The sequence below is a fragment of the Euwallacea fornicatus genome, chromosome 24 (assembly GCF_040115645.1).
Source record: "Euwallacea fornicatus isolate EFF26 chromosome 24, ASM4011564v1, whole genome shotgun sequence".
NCBI lineage: Eukaryota > Metazoa > Arthropoda > Insecta > Coleoptera > Curculionidae > Euwallacea > Euwallacea fornicatus.
The window spans coordinates 1,436,890-1,460,018 of NC_089564.1; the positions used below are offsets into that span (position 1 = coordinate 1,436,890).

Below are 23,129 nucleotides of genomic sequence, written 5' to 3' on the forward strand. Positions count from 1 at the left end.
AAGTCATTTTCAAATTACGTAATAAGCATATGATAAGTACTGATTTTAAATAATACAAATGGCGCCTCACAACTATAACTTTATTATGCTATTCCATTATGATACATCCAATAAGTTATCAGTAGGTATTTGAATATTCGATGCCTATCAAGCCGTAATGTCCGAAGTTTAGGTGGCTAATGTAACTAAGTTGGTAACCTTTTTACACATAAGTATTTATAACATTTGCAATGAAAATATACATTTTTCATATAGTACATACAAATGTATTTATTAATAGGTCGGCTACAGCTGCTACATAGCATTTATTAAATAAAGCGCTAATAATAACTACCGACTCTACCTAATTTTCCTATTTTTGTACAGAGTGATGCAGATAAATAAAGGTTAAAGACAATGTTAGCTCAAGGTAGACAGGTATTGTATCGAATGTTTCGATAACAACAATTTCCTTGGCTCTTTACCTGTGGAGAAACAATATTTAAATTTATGCTAATTTCTGATAAAAGATTCTAAACAGTCTCATTCCGGATTCATGAAAACGACGCCTCTAATCTAGATTTTCATATTTTCTGCTTAATCATACGAGGTGTTTTAATAACATCCTGTAATATTCATAATGGAAGACTACTGATTTTGCTGCAGTTTTTAAACAATAACAATATATATATTACTTATTACATACCTTAGGATTCTAAACTTTCACCTTATTAACATTTTCTACCGAACCTTAATTGAACCAAACTAGCTGTGGTCTTTGGCTTTCAGCTGCTTCAAGAATCGCATAGGTACCTACCTATGTACCTACCCTTTTCAGCTTGTAAAATACATATTTCACAAATCCTTTCATCTGAGTATTTGATGGAAGATATGAAGAAAACCATCCGATTTTTATAGATTAAAGCAGAAGCAGCTTGTCTTTCGCTCACGTCGGGATTGGTGGTAAGTAGGTATGCATGTACATTATTGACAATGGAACTTAAATATAAGTAATGTTTGATTAACAGTGATTAAACAAAGACCAATTGAAGAGAGACTTATAATCTCGAACTATCGATAAACTTTTCGTTACTGTAGTCTGCGTGGAGATATAACTTGATATCGGATTAATCACAAATTCACAAACATATGCAGGGTGAGAAATAAGTTGTTGTGAGGGGGGCTCTCTGGAACAAAACTGCATTTTTTTTTTAATTTCATTGGTTTAGTGGATATTTATTTTCCTGAGCAAGTGCGGAAAGTGACACTGTGTTTTTTAAGCTGATACTGTGCGAGAAAGTACGTGTCATATTTACTTTTGCTGGAAAATAGTACCTGATCCAGTTCAGTAGTACAAGCAACAGCAAATGTACGAAAAAATACTGCCACACCGATGAAATCCAACATGCAATTTTATACAGCCCAGTTAAAGATCTAAAATTCTCTCTTACTTCACCAATACGCATTCTTGATCGCGCTCAATTATAAATATTCTCAAAAGAGCGTTGAGCTAAGTGAGAACACTTCAAGTTTCATCTACCGGGTCAATATCTCAAAAAGAGTAACTTATCTGCCTGGGTGTCTGGGAATATAAGCAAATCAGTAAAGGTTGTGGCTAAGTTTAAGGCTGATAAGTAATCTTTAGTCTTTAGCTCTTAGAAGACCATTCGTTTGGATCTTATTTCCCCTTTTGGAGTAATAATTACTAACTTATCTACTCACTCTAGATAGTGTACTATACATATGCATGTGTACATTGTGCCTAATCCCAGCATTTACGCCATAAATGCTAATAATTAATGACGATTGTAATATTGATATTAATATAATATAGAGTATAGGTAGTTAACAACGAATTTGCAATAATTACACAGGGTTGTGATTTATTATGGAATATGTGGAAAATCTCAGAAATAACCTGATTTTTCTGAACCAATTTTATTGATCGCGAGGACACATCGATTTTTTTCTTTTTCAATATACAACACCACCCTAAACGGGCCTATATGAATGTGTCTTTCCGGGTGTTTTTCTGTCAATTATGTATATACATATGGTTACGAATGCACTACAACTCGCACAAACATTATTAATAAAACATTTGAGTCATTTAGTTATGTGCATTCTTATTTATATGTACTATGGTGATCCATCGGATCGCCAACGCACCCCTTTTCCGATGAATAGCTTCATTTCTTGTCCCTCAAACCGTAAATCTCCAAATATCATGTTTATGAGCAATTCTTAGTAAATAGCATCATTGCTTTTGAGATATTACATCTAAAATATTCTCAAAAAAAAAAAAAGCGGATTTTCATGAATATTTACAAATGTACTTCCTACCAATACAAACAAATTATTTTTATAAAAATTAAAAGTACAAAATCGATGCAGAGGCACATTTGTAACCAACACGGGAGGACTAACGGAACGATGTGTACAATTCTAGGTATACTTTACGTGACATTACCTTAGCTGAACTTCGCATTTTTTGAAATATCGAAGTGTTAAGTGTGCGTATTGAAAGTGCCTTTGTGTTGCAAAGCATTTAATTGCACCCGATTTCGATTGAAAAAACGACGAAACTGGCCGCCAAGATCGCCAGACTTGAACCGCTCAGACTTTTTCTGTGGATTGCATTAAGAACAGAACGTACCAACGTAAATCCACTTCTGTCGAAGCTCTTAAAAACAAAATAAGTGCTGTGGTAAAAACAATTCACCCTGAAGCAGTGTTTAATGCCCAACAGGAGTTTTTGATCGTCCTGAACACCTTCAGTGACTATTTGGTAAAGGGTGGTCATTTTTAACAAATTGTTAAAGTGAGCTTCGACATAACCGGATTTATTTTGGAAAAAATCTGAGACTTTAAGTTCGGCGGCCCTATCGGCCACTGGGGCCCCGCGTCTGCGGTAAAGAAAAGTAGATATAATTGAATACCTTACAAAAGAAAAAATTCTTTTAATTCACAAACAGGAGATAAAATAATCTGACTTTAAAAGATAGTATCATACAACAAGCTGCGTAGTATGAGCTATATACCATAAGGTATATGCTATGTCTAGAATCGTACAGAGCATTTGACAAGAAATGAGAAGCTACGTACGTGGTTCCATTGACAAAATCATAACTGGTAATTGCGCGATTTTTAAAGAAACATCTTTAATTTGGAATATCTCTAAAACGTTCAAAAGTTGGAAACAAAATCGAGGTGTCGTTTTTCCCGAAATCGCTTTAATACCCAAACTTTTTGTTAAATGCATTCATTAATAAATGACAACCTTGTATGTGGAACGACATCTATACACAGGTAGTTAAATAAACTCTTTCAGCTATATCATACATAATTATTGCATCAGCTACACATTTAAACTATCTACGCCCATATATCTTTATAGGTTTTGATATTAAGAACATATTAATACTTTTCCTTCTTGATAGTTAAAATATAAGACTTTAAGGGATTAGAATTATTGCACTGCATCGGATGATATCTAATTTGTTAATATACGCAATTAAATTTATTTCATAGATCTATGTACGAAGTATTCCTATATTAGCCAAATGCATTATCAATCGAATATATGAAATTGATTAACAATTGAAAATTTTGTTCTTTAAATCTCTCTTGTTCTCCTCAGTTAGAAAGGACCTTTCACATCTTTACCAAAATTTCACATAGAGGCTTAGCAAAATGGAATATTTCATACATGAAATAGATACATATGTTACGGAATAACTAGTCTTATTCCATCATTTCTAACTCGCATTAATTAGTTTTTGATTTTATTAAATTCTGTGTATTTTTAGCAAACGATATATAGGCTTAATTATTTATATCGAATTAATTCAACTACAAAATATTACATTTTCGACGGAGATTTTTTAAAATGTTGCTTGTTAATTGATTCTGACGTCATTTTCAGCGGTTGATTAATGGTTTTTTTTGCCAAAATTTGACTTTGCATCCTTACTAGATCCCTATCAAAAAATTCTAATCCACATTATAGTAATATTTAATAAACATTTAGAAGCAGTAACTTATACCATTAGCAGTACTTTGATATGTATTTATATGATACTGTTGGTTAATAAATATTTCTGACCTCAAATTTCCTAAAAAGCCAACATATTCAACAACAGTTTTAAAATAATCTATATTAGTATTTCAATATGTAAAATAATCAATAGTCATGATTATTTTTTAATTGTGGTAGTAATGATTGAATTTTTAATTAGCAGATGGTCGAAGTATCGATTCGGCATATACAAATTCAAGTACAGGGAGTCCCATTTAATTTCGACGTTCGTGTTGGGAGATTTTGGTTATTAGCAAAAACACACAAGTTAAATTTTTGATCAACATTGGCCACTTTTTTGGGGAGCAAATGATGCCGTCAAACCATTCTTCACGACTTCTTTAGGTAATAAGATACTGGGCGTTTTCTAAAACCGTTCGTTTTGTGACTCTTCCCCCCCATTCTTCTTGTACATTTCTCTTATTTTAAAACATCTCGAGTGTCGAGAACTTTTTTGGTGTAGAATCAGTAGAAATTTCGACAACTTCACTGAATTCTACATGAAAAATGTATCAGTATACTTTAGAACTACATCGGTTCTTTGCGAAATAGCAAACATACGAAGAGATCCCAAAATTAATCATTTTTGGAAAATAGTGTTCGCCGACATCTTTGTGCCTCCAAAAATCGCCGACACTTGCGAAAATCGCATCTGTATGTCTCCACTACTAACTAAAATATCTATTACAGAAAGATATTCAAAATGGGCTACTCTGTATATACATATACCTACACCCTGCCCCAGATAAGAATGCAGAAGAATATTCATCTGATTCGAGAATATAATACGTATGTGAAACGGATTTAATATTCTTACTGACTCTCTGACAACTATATCTACGAGGTGGAGATCTCTATTTTTGGTGTGATTCGCGTAATACGCGTAGAGTAATTGCTCTCTGATCCAGGACATCCTGTATAACCTTTTTATTTGGATATAACAACCCTTCAAGGACGATTTTTGAAGATTTATTTCAAAGCATATGGTAATGGCCTAATATCTCAAAGAGTAGGTGTGTTAGAAAAATTAAGAAGTTCAGTATACAGGAGTAGGCACCTATCTAATTACATAATACATGTGTGGCGAAGTTTACATGTTTATCGTAATGTTCTTATTTCACATGATACACTATTTCATTCACGAATTTGGACCACTAATCCTGACATTGTCGATACACTGCTAGCCACAATTGATATAACTTATTTATTATTTATCTATAATTATTTAGAATAGTCAATGACTCAAGAACATTGATGATATAAATTGGCAAGCGTTGTTAAATTGACATTATCAATAGAATAAATAAATATAGATTTAACATTAACATGCTATAGCTAGCAAATCTAGTAAAACTTTTATTCCGTAAAATATCATAATCTCCAACAAACGGATACCCAAGTATGCTTCATCCCAACCAGCGACGACAGTAAGTTTAAACCAAATGACATAAAGGCGCTTCTGAATCGTTCAAAGCGAGAAAACAAAACACTGGACCACAATAAAACTGACCATGTGCCAGTAGGGCAAATACACAATGCACATTTTACACAAGGATAATACAATTTTACAACTCGTCGTCCACCCAGCCTGTTCATAAGGTCAAACATGGGCTGAAAATTTCAGGCCCGGACTGATTTTGACAAGTCATACGCACAAGACTTACTTTGGTCTTAGCCCGACTTGTGCGACAGACTTGGACAGGCTCGGCTCGTCTCGAGAAGGTCCGGTCAGCATTTATTACGAACTGACCGGAACTAAACTGAACCGGCGGCCGAATTGGACCCGATTAATTTGGGAATATCGCTGAAATCGAATAATGTTGTTAACATCACGCAATCGAGCAATGTTGGATTTTTGCTGTGTTAGTGGGCAATCTGCCGCAAGAGGAAAACTAGTATTTTATGCTTTTCATCGCAACGTAGTAAGTTCGTATCTTGTATTATACCACAGATTCGACATCTCTTGAGTTCTTTTCGAATACCTCATTCGTTTGCATCCAAATCGAAAGCTCGTTCTGGACTTGCTCAGGACTAAGTAATTGGATGGACGGTTCGTTTGAAGGCGCATAAGGTATGTCAAAATAAGACCGAACTGAGATCAGTTAGAAATTTGACTTGAAAGCGAAAGTTTTGACCGTATTTACTCGTAATTAGTCATTCCTGTACTTCATGACGATTCCTTGATTGATTTTGAATGACTATCGCAATAAAGTTTCCCGATTCGCTTAGGTATAGTAATTTTGCCCATTCCCCTATTCCCGCGTTAATATTGACACGAGTCCGAATTAATTCATTCGCCCTTGCTGCGCGTGCCATGTGCATTCGCGTGTGTCGCGCGGCACGTTCGCACGTGCCGATCGTCCATTTACTATTTCCAGAGCATGTCGGACCAAGAAGATACATGTTTCTATTGTGCTCGTCTTGAGACTTCACTGGATGGTACCAAAAAAGGTTGTTTGGCCGCTAAAAACTTTAGCATATTCTCGTTTACCCATTCTCCATCAAAAAGACAATTTTCATCTTCTCATTCATTAAAAATTCATTTAAAAACAGCTCGTGGCTAAAGATCGAAGGCGATATTCTACTAATTAACCACATGTTGTTTGTAATTGGACGCAAGTAAAGTAATAAGAAAAAATATAAGCGTAACTTGGAATTGTTCATTTCGAACATTCCGAGAAAATAAGAAAAAATACTGTTTATTTCTTTTGTTTGTTTTGTTTTGATTCAACATTTACGAATGGGGAATAATACGTTTGCTGGTGTGTTTAAATTAGACCGGTTAGACGCGAACGAACACATCCCTATTCAAACGTGACCGATTGAATTCGGTTATTTTTGTCCATATTCCAATTTTGTCGGTAATTCACTGAATCTTCAAGCGATATCGGTGAGCATGTGAACAGTTTAGGTTAGTTCAGTTAGTCAGACAGTTTAAGTCAGTAGGGGGCGATTTCAAGCTCTCGTTGCAAGTGCGTTGTAGTTTCCGCACTATGGAATGGACAAACACCAGGAATTTTCGGTTAATTGAGCAGGAAATCTTCATTCGATTCACTAGAAATGATCTCTTTCCATTCTTTTTTTGCGGAAAGTGTATAGAATCAAAATTAACAATAAAAATATCAATAGTAATTATTGTATCCTCATCTGAATTCCACATTACGAACGGATAACATATCAGCGCAGATTGCGAAAGTTCACTGTGGCTTGCAGGATCCTGAAATATGGAGAAATAGAGCGGATATGTAGCTACAAATTCGCTCCCTCGTTCCTTCGTTTCTATTCGCTCTAATTTAAACGACCACAATCTAATAAACGAATTCGTCAGTTTGCGTTCGCGGCATAAGGTCGTTTTGGTCACTTCAAACAACACATGTGTCTAACATTCGCTAAATTCGCTTAGAATTTTTTTCACTCAAAACATGAACTTTCTCCAAAATATGGAATCTCTAAACAGCAAAAAACTTTTAGGAAGTAGAGTAATATTTTGATACTTACGTGCCTTTCCGGCTAGTAAAAGGTTTACTTAAAAATGGCATGAATCATTTTTTAAGAAAAACTGGCCAGCACCAATTTTGCTTAAATTTTAATATTCAAGTCCTTTTTCCAAAAAGGAACTTGTGTAATCCACTCGCGTATATACCCTGTTTCGTGAAAAATAACTTAAATCACGTCAAATTTTTCGCATTTAAGTGAAATATTTCGTTCAACAGCTTTTTGGCAAACATTACAAAGCTGAAGTGTTCTTATTCAACCTGAATATTGACACTTTAAAATTGTCCATACCTTAGTGGCAGTTCCGGAGCACCATTTCATATTTGCATGTCCAAGTAAACAGTCATTCGGTTTTATTCTGGCCAAAGAATTAGTTCTCTCTTTGAAGTTCATAACATCTACACATTGAATATCCTTCAATAAAACAATTCTGGTAGATTGTCAAAATCAATTCTACTACTCGAGACCGATAATAACCAAGCTTTGATATATTTTTTCAAAATGAATACATTTTGAAATTAACGTGGATGTTCCACATTCCAGTTAACATGCAACATCTTCGTGGCATTACTTCTCAAAATTTGAGGTCAACTCGAATTTAATGCTCATGATAACCTACCTTCTAGACATCTATTAAAACATTATTTAAACCATGTGCACACCATTTACACAGAGAAAAATGTATACCCTACTTAACATTGACCATTATGACTGTTCACCGAGGTGAACAATTAACAGATAAACATATAGTTTGTTTTTGAATCAGAATACATTTATAAGTCATGTCCAAGACGATCCATTTCATTGAGTAGGAAATCGACGTCTTTTTCTGTGACAGCAGCAGAAGAAATGATGTTCCTGAAGAAGTTTGGCCGACGGTCATCGGGCTGATAACCTACCATAATAGTGCCTGCTTGCATCATTCGTGCTTTCAAAACCGGACACATCTGGAATTTTATTAGTTTCCTATGAAACGAATCTATTTCACCCACAGTTCAGGTAAATCGGATTGGACTATGTCCCATTTCCCATAATACTTATTATGTTATTAACACAAAAGCACGTTTTACCATGTAAAACAGATGTTTTTCTCCTGCACACATAATTTATAGGAGAATTTATCTACCTCTTCTCCTCCCAGGTTAGGAGAAATTAAATTCTCATTCATGTATATCTATATATAGACATAAATAAAATTAGCAAAAAATTAATTTGTTTTTAATAAATTAGGGCCATTGCAAATTTTTACGCAGAGCATTCCCCTTTCAGAAGGTTCAGAAGAATTCAGAAGGCTCAGAAGAAGAATTCAGAAGGTTGCCCTCTAGTGTGACCCGAGCTGGATACGGCTTCGAAATGACATATCTACGTAAAGATACTACTAAATATTTAATCTAACTACTTTCTGAATAGCTCGATGGAAGTATATTTCACTAATACAATTTTATACTTACTTTTCCAAGTTCTTGTTCTCTATGCTTGCTGTGCGGAATATTCCTCAAACGAACCGGAATGTACCAAAAGCTGACGTTGACCATTTCAGGTTCCATGATTAGGTAGAACTTATCGGGTTGTTCTCTGATTCTTTTTACCAAATATTCTGACAGTTCCATTAGTCGGTCCATGTGTTTTTCAAATCCGTCGTCGCCCTACAAATATGAAAATTCGCGTTAATCTACTAATCGCATTAAAATTTCAAGAAAATAATATAAAAATTTGGATAGCCCTCAAGATCGCTAAACTCCACAGCCTCGCCATTTTGTTTTCTGAGAGCTGTTAACCCTGCCAAGCACCTTGGTTTATATACAGGTCGTCCCAGAAATAATCCTACAAATGATTATTAGGTGCTTGAGCGTAAAAAATAGAACGATTCAGCTAAATTTGTTTTGTGTAAAAGTTGCTGATTTTAATGCAACAGCGTGTCAAAGTAATTTTTCCAAATCCCTGAATTAGGAATAAATGTCACAGTTTTCCATTTGCACAGTTAGAATTGCTCCGAAGAAACTTTTCGATGGGATAAATTTATTTGAAATATCTGTTTCAAGTTAGATTGTAGATGGCGCTTGAACTTTTCATCACTATCAATAACTTCACAAGCTAACAAAATATAACGACAAAACTTCAATAATTTTGGTAACAGTAAGAAATGTGAAAGTAAAAACGCACAGAAACAACACTTTAATAATGTTCTCCATTTTGACACATTTGAAAAAAGAAAGTTTGCTTTATCGGTGTTCTTTTCACGGTTTGTACGGTGCACCACATACGCATAACAAAGGACACAGAAAGTTGATATCTTTTTAAATTTTTTTGCTTATTTAATATGTTACGCGCATATAAATCCAACATTACTGAAACAGTTTGCTTTTATTTTTTTGCATTTATTTATTTTACGGTTAATTTTGCCTCAGGTGCGTGCTAAAACTGTTCTTGAGCTGTAAAAAATATATTGATAACGGTCGTCTTTGTTTCACATGTTCATACATACCATTCATATTTTTTATTTGCAATTTTCAATAAAATAAACGCAAATTTAGCAACAAAACAGTCTTTCCGCTCACGTTGTGAGACCTTTCTGTAACTAGGTAGGACATGGGACTATGGACTATAAAAATTTCTTAATGCAAACCGTATATATTCGACTCGAATTAACCATAATGGTAAAGTAAACTAATTTAAGCGCTTATTTCTGATAATACGGGTATTATAATAATTATTCATAAATTAGGCAAATTTACTGATAAAGTGGTGATAGGCCGTCCTTATTTGTGTATAGGAGCATTGCCACATTAAATTCCGATCCCCAGTGGCGCAATTGGTTAGCGCACGGTACTTATAAGACAGTAGTCGTGAGCGATGCCGGGGTTGTGAGTTCGAGCCTCACCTGGGGAAAATGTTTTTTATTTTTTATAACAATTTTGAAATTTTGATTAAGAAGCAGCATATGTATCGAATATTGTTATCCTGTGTTAAGGCAACAAACGGATCTTGACCATAGTGCAATTAACTACTATTTCAAAACGACTTAGCAATATGCCATTGTCAGTAGTCAATTCGACAAAATATGATCATAATAATAGCTTAGCGATATCCTATAAGTTTCCAAAATAGCTGAAGGATTTGAAGTTGAATAATATTCAACTAAATATCATTTGAGGTCAAGATTATGCGCAAATCTGCAACAATGAAGTTGTGTTGAGCACGACGACCTGGGTTTCGGTAACGATGAGCTACCCGTTTAATAGTACATATATAATTCGCAAGAAATTTTCTTAACACGTAACTCAGCCGTTTTCGCTTGTTTATCGTGCGAAACAGTTCATGTTCCCATTTAAAGAGTTACACTGTTTACTTGTCATGTACATAGCAAGTGTACATGTGCAAATTCACGTTTTCTATAGAGGGTGATTCAAAATTGAGTGCTAATATTGGATTTGGAGGTATTTTTGAGGTCGAAATAAGAGTGTTTCTTCCTACAAATCTGTGTTCTTAAATTCCCCCCTTCGGAGCTGGAGTCATGGAATGGTCGCCGAAAAAAAATCGATTATATCAAATTGCGACCACAGTTACCGATCAAATTTTATGAAAATATGCAAGCTTTGGGCCCAAAATTTTTTAGATGCTCCATTAATTTTTTTGCTCCAAAAATGACATAAAGCTAATTTCAGAAAAGTGGGAGAGGGGTCTACACTTTGCATAGCTCGCAATTTATATTTCCCCCTAGAAACCCTAAATTCAACTATTATTATCTAGTAGAACATGAAAATATGTAAAATTTTAATATTTTATGTTTTTTTGATGCAACTAACCGTTTGCAAGTAAATTGTTGTTGAACTAAAGGATAGTATTATCAAAATGACAAACTAAAAAGCTTGATGGGCTGCGATGCCTGATATTTTTGCTCATATTCTTTCGAAATTAGATTTGCATAGTTTTTGATGCAAAAAGACATAAACTGACTAAAAAAAGGATTTGCAAGTTTTCATGAAATTTGACGTAACCAAGTTTTTTCGTCAAACTTTCTATGACTCCAACTCTGAAGGGGTATATTTGACGAAGGAGGTGTATACGAAAAATACTGTTAAAATATTTGCATTCAATTTTGAATCACCCTCTATACGGAATATTACGAAATATAAATTGAAATTTGATAAAACGCAACGCGAGATACACCGATTGTAAGGAAAGTTGCCTATCCGTTGCAGTGCTTATGCGGCTTTATGTACATATATACAGCGCCAGGTGAAAATCAATAGAATATTAGTCAGGGCGTCGATGGCATACCAAATCGGTGAGTATTATCAATGATTGGTTGTATTAAAACATAAAAAGATGTAACTTTTCGACTGAGCACTACCTTGGGGACGTTTTGTTTAGCAATTTAAACCTGGAAAGTTGTTTACTAATTATCGGTCTGGTCACTTTAATAATAATAATTTCACGCTATATCGGTGTTTAAGCAATCAATTAGAGAACTACTGAAAAATTTTGAAACTTTTCCGATTTAAACCGAATTACATTAATATCTGAATTTTCAATGAGGCATTCTTTATGTTAATATAATTTGTTCGACGAGGTACTTGACTTGCTGATTTAAGTCCTAGTTACGATATCATAAATAAGGAATTTATCTATTTCATAAGGTCAGTGAGTTAAACGAAAATTTCGATTGTTCGTATCCTTACGAAGCAGTGTCCTTCATTTATGACAAAACAGTAAATATAATTACATTGTACTTAATATTTCCTGAATCTTATATTTTTGAAAAAACGATATATCGAGCGATTCACTCAAAATTCACGTAATGGTGTCTTTTTCAAATAAGACACCCTGGATATTATTATTTGAATAGACGAGGCCATTCATACCGATTTTCAAAAATGCGAGATTTAAAGCTGTTATCGCCAATAATTTTCACAGTAATAAAGAATTTTTTTTCTTTAAGAATAATGTAGTAAACTAGGAATACCGTGTTGAACTAAATCGGGGTGGGAAAGTGAAAAATAAATGCAAAGCCGTGAAGAAAATTCAAACTTATGAAAACAAATAATTTTGACATAAATTTTGTTACTTTGTTTAGGTTTCATGGTGCTATCATCAGTACCTAAATATTTCAGTACCACAATTATGGAACAGAAATCTTTTATCAGCTAGAACGCATTAGAGACAATAGTATTAAACCTTATACTTTTTGAATCTGCATGCGGATCACCGTCTATTATATTTTTTCTACTTCAAACTTTGATATTTAGTATTTTGCCGCAAATTAGAAAAAAGGGAATTTTGATTTTCATGAGATAGACTGTAGATGCTAGCTATATGGTCAGTAACATTCATATCAATGTTTTTTCCAAACACCAACCATTACTTAAAAAAAGCAGAATCTAAATTCTGCAACATTGTCCCCTCTGTATAATCGAAATACCGGACGGCACAGATTAAAGTTTTTTTTTCAATGAATTTTGGCTGACATTTTGAAAAAATACTGCAAATTTAAGAATGAAGACATACTTTGTCACATTTAATATTTAGCTTCGACTTCTTTTTAGTATGAAGAATTCGGTTAAAACTTTTAATTTGATTGATATTGTTCCTTACCTTAGCCCTCCATTGCAACCACAACTTGAAGATATCATTGTGCCGCCCACATTGAATGACTTTATCTCCAGTATCGTATTTTACATCGTAGAGTTTGTCTTGCATAAAAAGATAGTCGGCAGACATCTGGTTGCAGCTCATCAATAGTCCCTATTAAATAAAAACCATTACAACATTACATACCGTATCATTAGCGAACAACTTACATCTTCTTTAAAATGGATCGTTGAACACTGCAATAGAGCACCCATAAGCTTGTGTGGATTCCAGGTGACGGATTGGGCTCTGAAAAATTTAGGTAATACAGAAAGTGTCAACACTTTGTATTTTTCTAATTAAGATATTACTTATAACTTTAAATTACTAGTTTATGAAACACTTGTAACAACAGAAGCAGAATTGGTTGGAAGAGTGATGGCTGCAAGTTACTTTATTCAGGATGATCCACATGTTCTTTCTCGAGTGGTTCGGCGTACGACCGCATGTCGGCAAGATGGTGGCCGCAATTCTGAACAACTCTCGCAATACTTTATTGTTTTTCATTTCTAATAATTACCTTAGAAGGCAAAAATGCAAAGAGTCGTAAATAACGACTCATTTCCAGATATATGTTTATAAGGTAAAATGACTTAACTCATCGCCCTTTATAACTTCCTAAGGTTTGCCAACATGTTTCTGAAACACCCTGTATGCATGTTTTAAGTATGTAGTTGAGTAAGATATGGTATCATTATTGATCGATCAATGCTTATCTGTTTTGTAAATCAGCCGGAACTATTAAGTATCCGAGATTCTAAATCTCCTAGCTACATTATGCTCCCTAAAAAAATGTAATTTTTTTCCCAATTTTCAGCCCTTTCGCTTTATTGTGTTCCGTGTAACAAGTGCTCTGCAGCTGGAGTCCTTTTTAACTGAACCTAGATTAATAGTAGCCCCCATTCAAAAACTCACCCCCTAAAGTCGGGCTCCCTTTATAGAATACAACTGCAAGCCGGGAATGTGATTAATGAAAACGGTAATTAATACTGTCCTGTCAAGGTCATAATTGCGGTTTTAATGTGGGTAATTTACAGCTTTGGGGAGAGCTTTTAAAATATTTGGCTTTATGATTTAAAAGTCACTAGAGCCGATTAATTAATTGAACTATTAGTTCGGTTTAGATAGAATAAATTAGAACAGAATGATTGATCAGAATAAAATATTATAGACAACTTGTTCGATGGTGACAAGTAGCATTCGTCTGCATTATTTGTTTATTCAAGTGTTGGTTTAAAACTTTTTAAAAAGAAGTAAAATTGCAAATTAATACGTAAAATGTAGGAGGAAAAAACACGACAAAGTGTTTCATTTTAGCTGTAGTCCTTATTGTCTAATTAGAAGGATTTGACCCTCGCAGCTTCTTTCCTTGAACAAATAATGTAAGAACTTTGAGAGGAAAAGCGTGTCGGGGTTGAAGTGAAAGAGTAATCCCTGACTACATGAGAATCTCGCAGCTGGATATCCGGGAGGTGAGATTATAGCCCTGAATCGCTTTTATATCAGTGTTACAACTTATTTAGGTAAGAGCAAATATGTTATTAATATTTATGGAAATTTTTTTACAAAGGGCGTTCTCAGCGACAAGCTAAAATTGGTTTCAAGATGCGAATAAATCAGAAAATAGTGGCGGGAACGTTCCATATTCGCCAGTTCTTGCAAGCGATTAAAATTGAAAAATATGCAGAACGTAGCGGTACGCTCTGAGAAACTCTAGATTTCGATATATCGCAAAATAACAGAATGCCTACTACACAGGGTGCTTGTTTTCCCGAACTTTAAAGTTTGATCTAATGTTTTTCCGCCCGATTTTTTCATAGGTGCTTCCCATCGCTACTAATTGAAATAAGCCCCCTCAGGAGGGACTATTTAGCCAAGACGAATGTCCTCCTTGCAAACGGTGCTATCATCGTTTCGTGGAGATGGGCAGACGTTGGTTTTCTCTAACTCTCATGGAAAAGCATCTCCTGCGGTCACCATCGTGGAAAGCAAGTAAGCAGTAATAATTCTCACTGTTACCATGAGCGAACCCATTTCCGCAACTCTCTTCTACAAAAAGAAAATGCCGAGAAAGGTCTTGTCCGGTGGTACCTTTCACGTGCATTGGATCAGTGTCTCGCGCACGTTTCATAAACGTTCGATCTCATATATCTAAATGAGCACCGTTTCCCAGACTTTTGCGGTAAAAAGCTATAATTCGGTCCATGTTATACTAATATTTACGGACATGAGAACATTGCTTTTAAGTTTTCTTGGGTTTATTAAAGTAACCTTAGTCGAACTGCCTAGAAGGCGCACTTTTACGCTAGTTAGCCCCAAAAATCCTTATTAGAAGTAAGTCAAGTCTTTCTCGTAGGAAAAATGGTTTCAATCCGTCTTGGCTATATGAATTAAAATGATAGAAATATTAAATTGCCTGTTGTGTAGAATCGCATCATTCGTTCAGTTCAATTTTCCAGGTTTTCAGTCGTGGTTCTGAAATCTTCCGCCGCAAAGAAAATTTCGGTTGCAAACGATGTCCGCAGATCATCTGCGTTTTAGAACCTCCTAAAGACGTCAACTTCCTAAAAAGAACTTCCTTTTCTAACTAATTCGGTGGTCGTAAAACTCCCAAACCTTGATCCCTCTAAAAAAAGCAACCGAAGCTATAAAATCAATATTCCAAATCCAAAGCCGCCGATAAGCCGTAAAGTGGCCATCAATTTGCATTTTCAACTACTTACGGTTTAGGGCACACTTTCCCTGTGAGATAGAGTGTCAGAAGCGCCCCACGGGGTTCTCAATGATTGACTTAAAATTAAGTTTGAAAACACGATGATGTGATAAACTCGCCTTATTTATCTCAGAATAACATATCAGCCAATAAAATTACTGATCATAGAAAAAAAACAATTTGGAAACTGATATATTCTACGTGTCTCTTGTTCGTTAATTTCCACTAACCTGCGGAAAATTTACTTTACCGCACTCGTTTGCATGAGAGTACTAGGCATCTGCTTACGTTCCTCTTCCACTTACGACTAATATTATTCGCATTAGCACTTACCTTTCAACCCCACTTAGCCGAGGATGTCTGTACTTTTTGGACAACAGCAGCCCTCCACCCCAAGCAGCCTGAAACCGTTTTCGGCTTATTACTCATGACATAAACCAATGAACTCAACTCACGTCAACGTGTAACCACATTCCGTATTTATCACAAATATCGGCCACCTCATTGATGGGGTCAAACGCTCCCAACACGGTGGTCCCAGAAGTAACGCAAACGAAGAATGGAATATGACCTATAAAGTTACCATTAGTGACTGTCTTCAATGATTGAAGTAGGGAATTGCCTTTAGCTTTCCGATCTATGACTAGTCGTTCCAGTTCAGTAGTAATCATCCTCCCGTTCTCGTCAGACGGTACCATGACACAATTATCAGTTCCCAGACCGCATATCGACGCACAAGATTTTACACTGTAATGACTCTAAGGAAAAAAAGCAAGTAAAGTACCGATGCTCATTGGAAATACGCATTGAACTAAGAGACTCACTTGATCTGAAGTGAACATAACAAGTTGTCCTTGTATGGTTGCTATGCCCTTTTCCTTGTAATTGGGAAACATTTTATGTCGGGCAGCCAGAAAAGCGTAAAGGTTCGAAATTGATCCACCTTAAATAAAAAATACAATTGCAGAACAATACAATTGCAGAGCGATACAATTGCAATGTAGAGTTCGCTTTCGGGACATGTTGGTTTGCTGTCGCCCTTGTTGGAACATTACCTGGGGCCAAAATAGAGTCTCCGTTCCTCCAACTTCCTCCTATGATCTCTCTCATATGGGTCATAACCACATTCTCCATAAGAATAAATACAGGAGCGATCTCGTAGGTGAACATGTTGGTATTTGCTGTTGCGGTCAGCCACTCCCCTGCCATGGATACCAGGTCTAGGCCGCATGAGAGCTGATTGAAAAATCGTGGGTGTCCTGTAACATCAAAATATTTCGTTTCGAAATATTCCATTCGAGTGTTTTTGAATGGGAAAGGAACCAAGATTGTCTTCTCTTGTCTAGTAAGGCAAAGTGAGTTCAGGATGGTCAAATTGGAACGATTGTCTTTCATCATTCATCATCATCATTGTCTGAATTTTTTTCAGTTTTGGACAAAATAGCTTTGATATCCCTCTAGGTACGTCTTATCCACAACGGGGTTTCTGAAAGATTCCCTTTTATTATATTTTTCTTTCTAATTACAACAAAGCGCGAGCAATTTATCTTTTATTAATCTAGGGATAGATAACGTACGGGTCCGTCCCGTCAAAGCTCTAAGTTCTTTTCAGAAGTCTTACGTCGATCATCTACACGTTCCGACTGCGTGAAGTACAAAAACTATGCAATCTCTCGTAATCCATTCATACAAAGCAGGAAAAATGAAAAATGCTTTGGAGTGTACAGGCTTATACAACAAAGGCATCAAAACGGTGCCATTTCACGGGTCTGTTGCCAAATAAAAAGCCGAGATCGTACACGTCAGAAGCATCTGTTTAAACGAAAAGACGTAATAACAGAGAGTTGTTGCACGTCCAGATTTTCCAGGATGGAATTTCCAAGAATAGTACATTGGACGACGTCAGGACACGTTGTAACGGTCATATTTAAAGGTCACAATTTGATGATTTTTGAAAACATTTTTGGTTCCGTCAAGGTGCTCCTTAATGTCTTGCTAATATTTCAGGGCGTGGTTCCTGAAAGCATTTTATGAACAAAAAGTCATAAGACCATTTCTCCACATCTCCGCAACGGTCCACATCTTTATCTACAGAGTGTTGACATTTTTCCGTTAAAAACGTTATTTTAAAATTTTTCAGATGCTGCCTTCAATTTTGGAGTATGTTAGTAGGACATGAAATCTAGTATTTTAATAAGAAAAGTAATTTTATTGCTCAACCAGTCGCATCTCAACATACATATCTTAAGATGTTGTTTACGAAAAAAGTAGTGCGCCACTGATATTTTTCGCGGGAATAGTTTTTTCTGATCAGGCTGGTCGATTCTGCATGGAAAAAGTCTCTTGTAATAGACGATGAAATATATAATAGTTAATATATTGTAAAATAATAACTTATAGTAAACTCCTAAAATGAACAAATTAATTAAGACGATCTTTATTGTTTGAATCAAGAACGACTCGTCTCACGAGAAAAGCCTGAGAGATCTTTTTCACTTAGAATTAACTTGCCCAATCAGAAAAAATATTTTCGCGAAAAAAGGTCAGTCGCATACCACTTTTCTTCAAATAATATCCGAGGACTCATGTGCAAGGACGTCACTGGTTGAGCAATAAAATTACTTTTATTATTAAAATACCGGATTTCATGTTCCATTAACACACACCAAAATTGAAAGTAACACCTAAAGTAGTTTGTGAGAAATTAAAAAATAACGACTTGAAAAGAAAAAATTGAAACACCCTGTAGCTAAAACTTGCAACCGTTGCGGACGTATGTCCATGTAAACTTTTCATTATAAAATTACCTGTGCAGTTACATTCTGAAATATTAGCACGATATTAAGGAACATCCTGTATAAGAACTTAACGAATTGAATCTTCACATGCATGATTTTTCAATATTGCGGGAAAAAGAGCATTTGCGATAGAATTAGATGTGAGAAGGTTTTCTCCATAGGAATTTGTGTAAGCTTTGCTTATGATATTCATAAAATGAAAAAGTTGACACATTGCGGGTCTGAAAGAGTTAAGAAATTTTCATTATGTGCGAAAAAGACGAAAAAGCGGGAGGGGAATAGTATTTTTAAAGAGGCCTAACAAGGCTCTATGCTGTAGTTGTCATACTCATTAAACAACTTCTTCAGGACCTTCGCGAATTTAAGCAAAAAAATGGTTGACGAATCGTGTCTGTAGAGTGATTCATGATGAGCTTACATAGGAGCAATAAAAGCTAAACAAACTCTCCTCATATTTTCTTTCACTCGGGAATTTTAAGGGAGTAAAGTAAGACAAAAGAAAACATGTAAAAAGGGGCTAACGAAACCCTAATTGAAGAGACATATTAATTCAACATTTTTTCCATAATTTTATTGTTTACAGGCAACCACTTCATATCTCCTGAGTTGCTAACAATTACTGAAAACTACTGAAGAATGATGTGTGAGGATGGACTCAGGAGGAGCGTTTTTTTCTAATTTTTATCTCTTTAAAAGTATAAATAAAGGCAAAAACAGATGCGATGTCGCTAAACAAAAATATGAAGAGCACTAGGAAATGATCCTAATGAGGACGGTTTTCAGATCATTTTTTTTTCATCAATTCGCATTATTACTGGTCAATTGGTTGCGTTGGTTTAAAGAAAATTTCTGACATGTAAATATCATCTGTAGAACTTACTGCTCAAACGCTCTGCGAAATATCCTAAAAAAATAATTATATATACAGGGATGAGGGCTGAGAATTTTGATTATCCGCTCTTTCTCGCTCAAAGGGATATCGTTTACATTTTTTTATTATTTTGTTTAAAAATAACGCCTCACACGCAGTGAGAAGTTGCTTGAGCGGAGGAATTGCGCATTCTTCTTCCTTATAAATAACTTAGAATAACTTCCAATTTCGTCATTGGATTAGGACTCTGGTTAACGTTCCATTGACAATTCTACTATTAAACAGCGAAATGACAGTTTTGACATAAGTCGCGATGCTTAAAAATTGAATCAAAAGCGATTGACACTTGATCATAACCTGTATTTTTTAAAATTTATTATCTATGCTGATCTGCGTTTGTTGTTTGATTTCACCCTTTTTTGCATGTGTTAGTGATTAACTTTTCGTGTTCATTAGACGAGAGTAAGTATCCCCTGTTTTTATGAGCATATGCGTATCGTAAGTTATTCGTTCACATTATTATCATAAGAATTCCTAACCTCACCCATCTGTCAAGGTCGGCCACTTTCATTCATTCAAGGATAAACTTCTGCTTTCTATAGTGATCCGTGATTTTTACTAAGTTGAAGTAACATACACATCAGCAAACTGCACAACTGACAAAAATATGAAGGATCAGAGCCATATACTGAAACGATCTGAAGTATGGGTGCGGCTTGAGTATAGATTGAATGTTTCCTTCGCAATTAAAACCACAAGACGCCTGCCAAAAATTCGATTCACCTCGATTTGCCCCGTAAGTCCAATGAGCCAAAAGCGATTCATGACAACTTATGGTGCGAAAACTCCATAATTTGATAATACAGGTGAGCACTTGGGCGTCATCCGTGATGATGATGTTGGCAGGGAAGTAAAGGACAAAAAGAGAGGATTTGAGTATTCCACTCTTCGACATACCACGATCTGGGGCTGAATGCACAAACACTTAAACAAATATTAAAAGTAAGTGTCGGTTTTGCCAATGAATTGTTCGCACACGTGTACATTTAGATGGTTTCCGGGTTCCCACATTTCCACACACTTTACCCTAAGTCGAAGAAACGAAGGTGTTTCATAGAATTCCATACAGTCTGAGTAACAGCGAGTGCTCATGTCTAATGTGTCGACAGTATCACGCAACTTGTAGTAATTTAACGATGAGAGGAAAAGTGTTGGAAACTACATTTTTACGGCAAAATACCACTTTCCATTTTCTTTATTTGCCCTGCGGAAACTCCACTTGGGGCACTGACTCAGTGGAGTGAATGAACAGGCCGTAAGCCCCATTCCTGACAGACTGCGCGTCGGGACAATCCCGACTTAGGCGGATTACGGAAGCACCCGGCTCCCGGCTATTAGCCAGCTCCTGTAGCAATTATTTTAGTCTCATCTTGCTGATGCAAACTGACGTTTATGAGCCAATTGCCCCGTTGGGAATCGACATATTTACCAACAAGGGTATTTGAATTAAGGTTTTCAAATTAATTGCAGATTGGTTTAAAACAACCTTCTCTGCAAGCGAGTATGCAATAAAGTAAGTTTGTCGCACGCATTTAAGGGCTGCTTAACTGCCTACGTATGCAATTTTGCGATACTTGGAAAACCAAAAGGATTTCGTGATATTATGAAATAATATTCGGTAAGAGAGCATCATGGCCAGCTGTACACTCTATCTAATATGAAAAAGCCAGAATGGGAATTTCAGAAGGGGTAATGGATACTTAGATTTATTCAGCAAAAATCAGCAAATTAAAGGCCAATAGGCCTTAAATTTAGATTAATTAACGTTCTATGACTCCATTTTCATCTATCACAGAAATGCAGAGGCTGATGTAAACTTTAATCGCAAGCTGCTAATTTGGTGGACTTCCCCATTAGACTGGAAATGATTTTTATCAACCTTTACTGCGAAGAGAAGTGCCCGACCTGACATATAGATGGCGATTTTTTGTTAAAAATTTTCCAATATCACATATTGTGGTGAAAATTCACAAAACTGGTACTGAAAAATCTTCAGCTAAAGTTGCGCGAGTTAGCAGACATGATAGGCATTTCAAAAAGTAATGAGCTGGAACGATTGGATATGAGAAAGGTGTGGGCAAGATGAACAAAAACGTCGCCATGAGGATCTTTCGATGGAGCACTGGGTAACGTTTCGCAACAATAAAGGCGAGTTTTTTCGTCCATGCATCGAAAATCAATGATCGGACGATATCATACAAAATTATTGCAGCGTTTGAGCGAAGAAATCAGGAAAAGACGATCGCATTTGGCGACATAGAAAGTCTTGTTTCATCAAGGCAACGCTTCAGTTCACACTTCCGCCACCGCGATGGCCAAAATCAGTCAACTTGGTTTCGAAGTTTCTCCACGCCCACCCTATTCGCCAGATTTAGCCCCCTCAGATTATTTTCATTTCCAAACTTGAAAAAATTGCTCGGTGGAAAGAGATTTACCAATAATGAAGAAATGGAGCTCGAGGTCGACACCTATTTTGAGAAATTCGGAACTTCTTACTAAAAACTGGGCATAGAAACTATAAGACATCACCGGCAAAGTGGCTCAATCTTAAAAGAGACTATCTGGAGAAATAGTGATATATGTTCCATTTTTTTTTAGTGTTAGGTCGGGTACTTCTGGGGCCATCCTCGTAAAACACTATCGTGGTCTATGCTACAATCAGAAACCAATCACACCTATTCGCTTATAGCATTAACATTAAAACGCCTATTTTAAATCAATTTTCGGCTCCCCCAAAAATTAACACGATTTTCTCACCCCAAACGCACGTCAATTCAAAGTGGTGTAATTAAGAGCACTCAGTCTTCCCCCATTTGATCCCCGCGGCTGCAGCCGGTATCCCACGCCGGATTAAAAACTCCCCCTATATCCCATAAAGTTCGGGAATGCGTATTTTATAGATTATTTGGGTCGCTGACGTAGACGGCATCTGAAAAAATCTTCTGGATAATCTGAAGGGGAGAGAGTCTTAAAAAATCTGGAATGTGCACTTTTCTCCAGCAGGATTTACCGGCATGCATCTTAACAATAGGAGAATAACCGATAAATAATATGAAAAATAATACGAAACTTGCTCCTGTCATTCCAGACTGAGTAGGAAATCTGTCGATTTTTTGGAATTAATAGAGCTAGCCCTAATTTTTGTGACACTTTCCATCACCTGCCTGGGGTAGATGAGCACCTTACCTCTTTTTCCTGATCTTTATGTGATAGTGCATTCTATTCAATACCTGCCTAGAACGTCATGTTGCATCCACTTTCGAATTTGGAAGGATATCAATTGTCCTCGAGAAATAATTTCCTGCTGTGTGAGGCAAAACTCTCCCCTTAGAACTTCTGAAGTGGGATTCAATTGGCACGTGCCCGCTCATCACAAGAAAACACCAATATTTGATTATGTTGGTGGAGACATAAAAGACCACTGATTGCGTTTAAACCCTTCGAGGGATACTGTATAAGCCACCCTAACATTATCTCTCCATACCAACTTGCCTTTCTGGCCAG

At 35.8% G+C, this 23,129-nt stretch overlaps 1 protein-coding gene and 1 non-coding gene across 3 annotated transcripts in view; one reads left to right on the forward strand and one right to left on the reverse strand.

Annotated features, from left to right (window-relative positions):
* Nucleotides 1–63: 63 nt before the first annotated feature.
* The window catches only part of Gad1 (glutamate decarboxylase), a 44,850-nt gene continuing 21,784 nt past the window's right edge, over nt 64–23,129 (reverse strand). For both annotated transcript variants that reach the window (XM_066296343.1, XM_066296344.1), the window contains 9 exons: nt 16,952–17,155; nt 16,721–16,839; nt 16,519–16,654; nt 16,352–16,467; nt 16,230–16,297; nt 13,354–13,432; nt 13,148–13,297; nt 9,004–9,198; nt 64–8,499 (listed from right to left, as the gene is read on the reverse strand). In XM_066296343.1, the coding sequence (XP_066152440.1) occupies nt 8,326–8,499; nt 9,004–9,198; nt 13,148–13,297; nt 13,354–13,432; nt 16,230–16,297; nt 16,352–16,467; nt 16,519–16,654; nt 16,721–16,839; nt 16,952–17,155 (1,241 nt within the window). In that variant the 3' untranslated portion in view covers nt 64–8,325. The remainder of the gene's footprint in view (nt 8,500–9,003; nt 9,199–13,147; nt 13,298–13,353; nt 13,433–16,229; nt 16,298–16,351; nt 16,468–16,518; nt 16,655–16,720; nt 16,840–16,951; nt 17,156–23,129) is intronic.
* On the forward strand, nt 10,350–10,441 carry TRNAI-UAU (transfer RNA isoleucine (anticodon UAU)). The gene is given in 2 exon segments: nt 10,350–10,387; nt 10,406–10,441. It is a non-coding gene; the product is annotated as a tRNA-Ile (tRNA).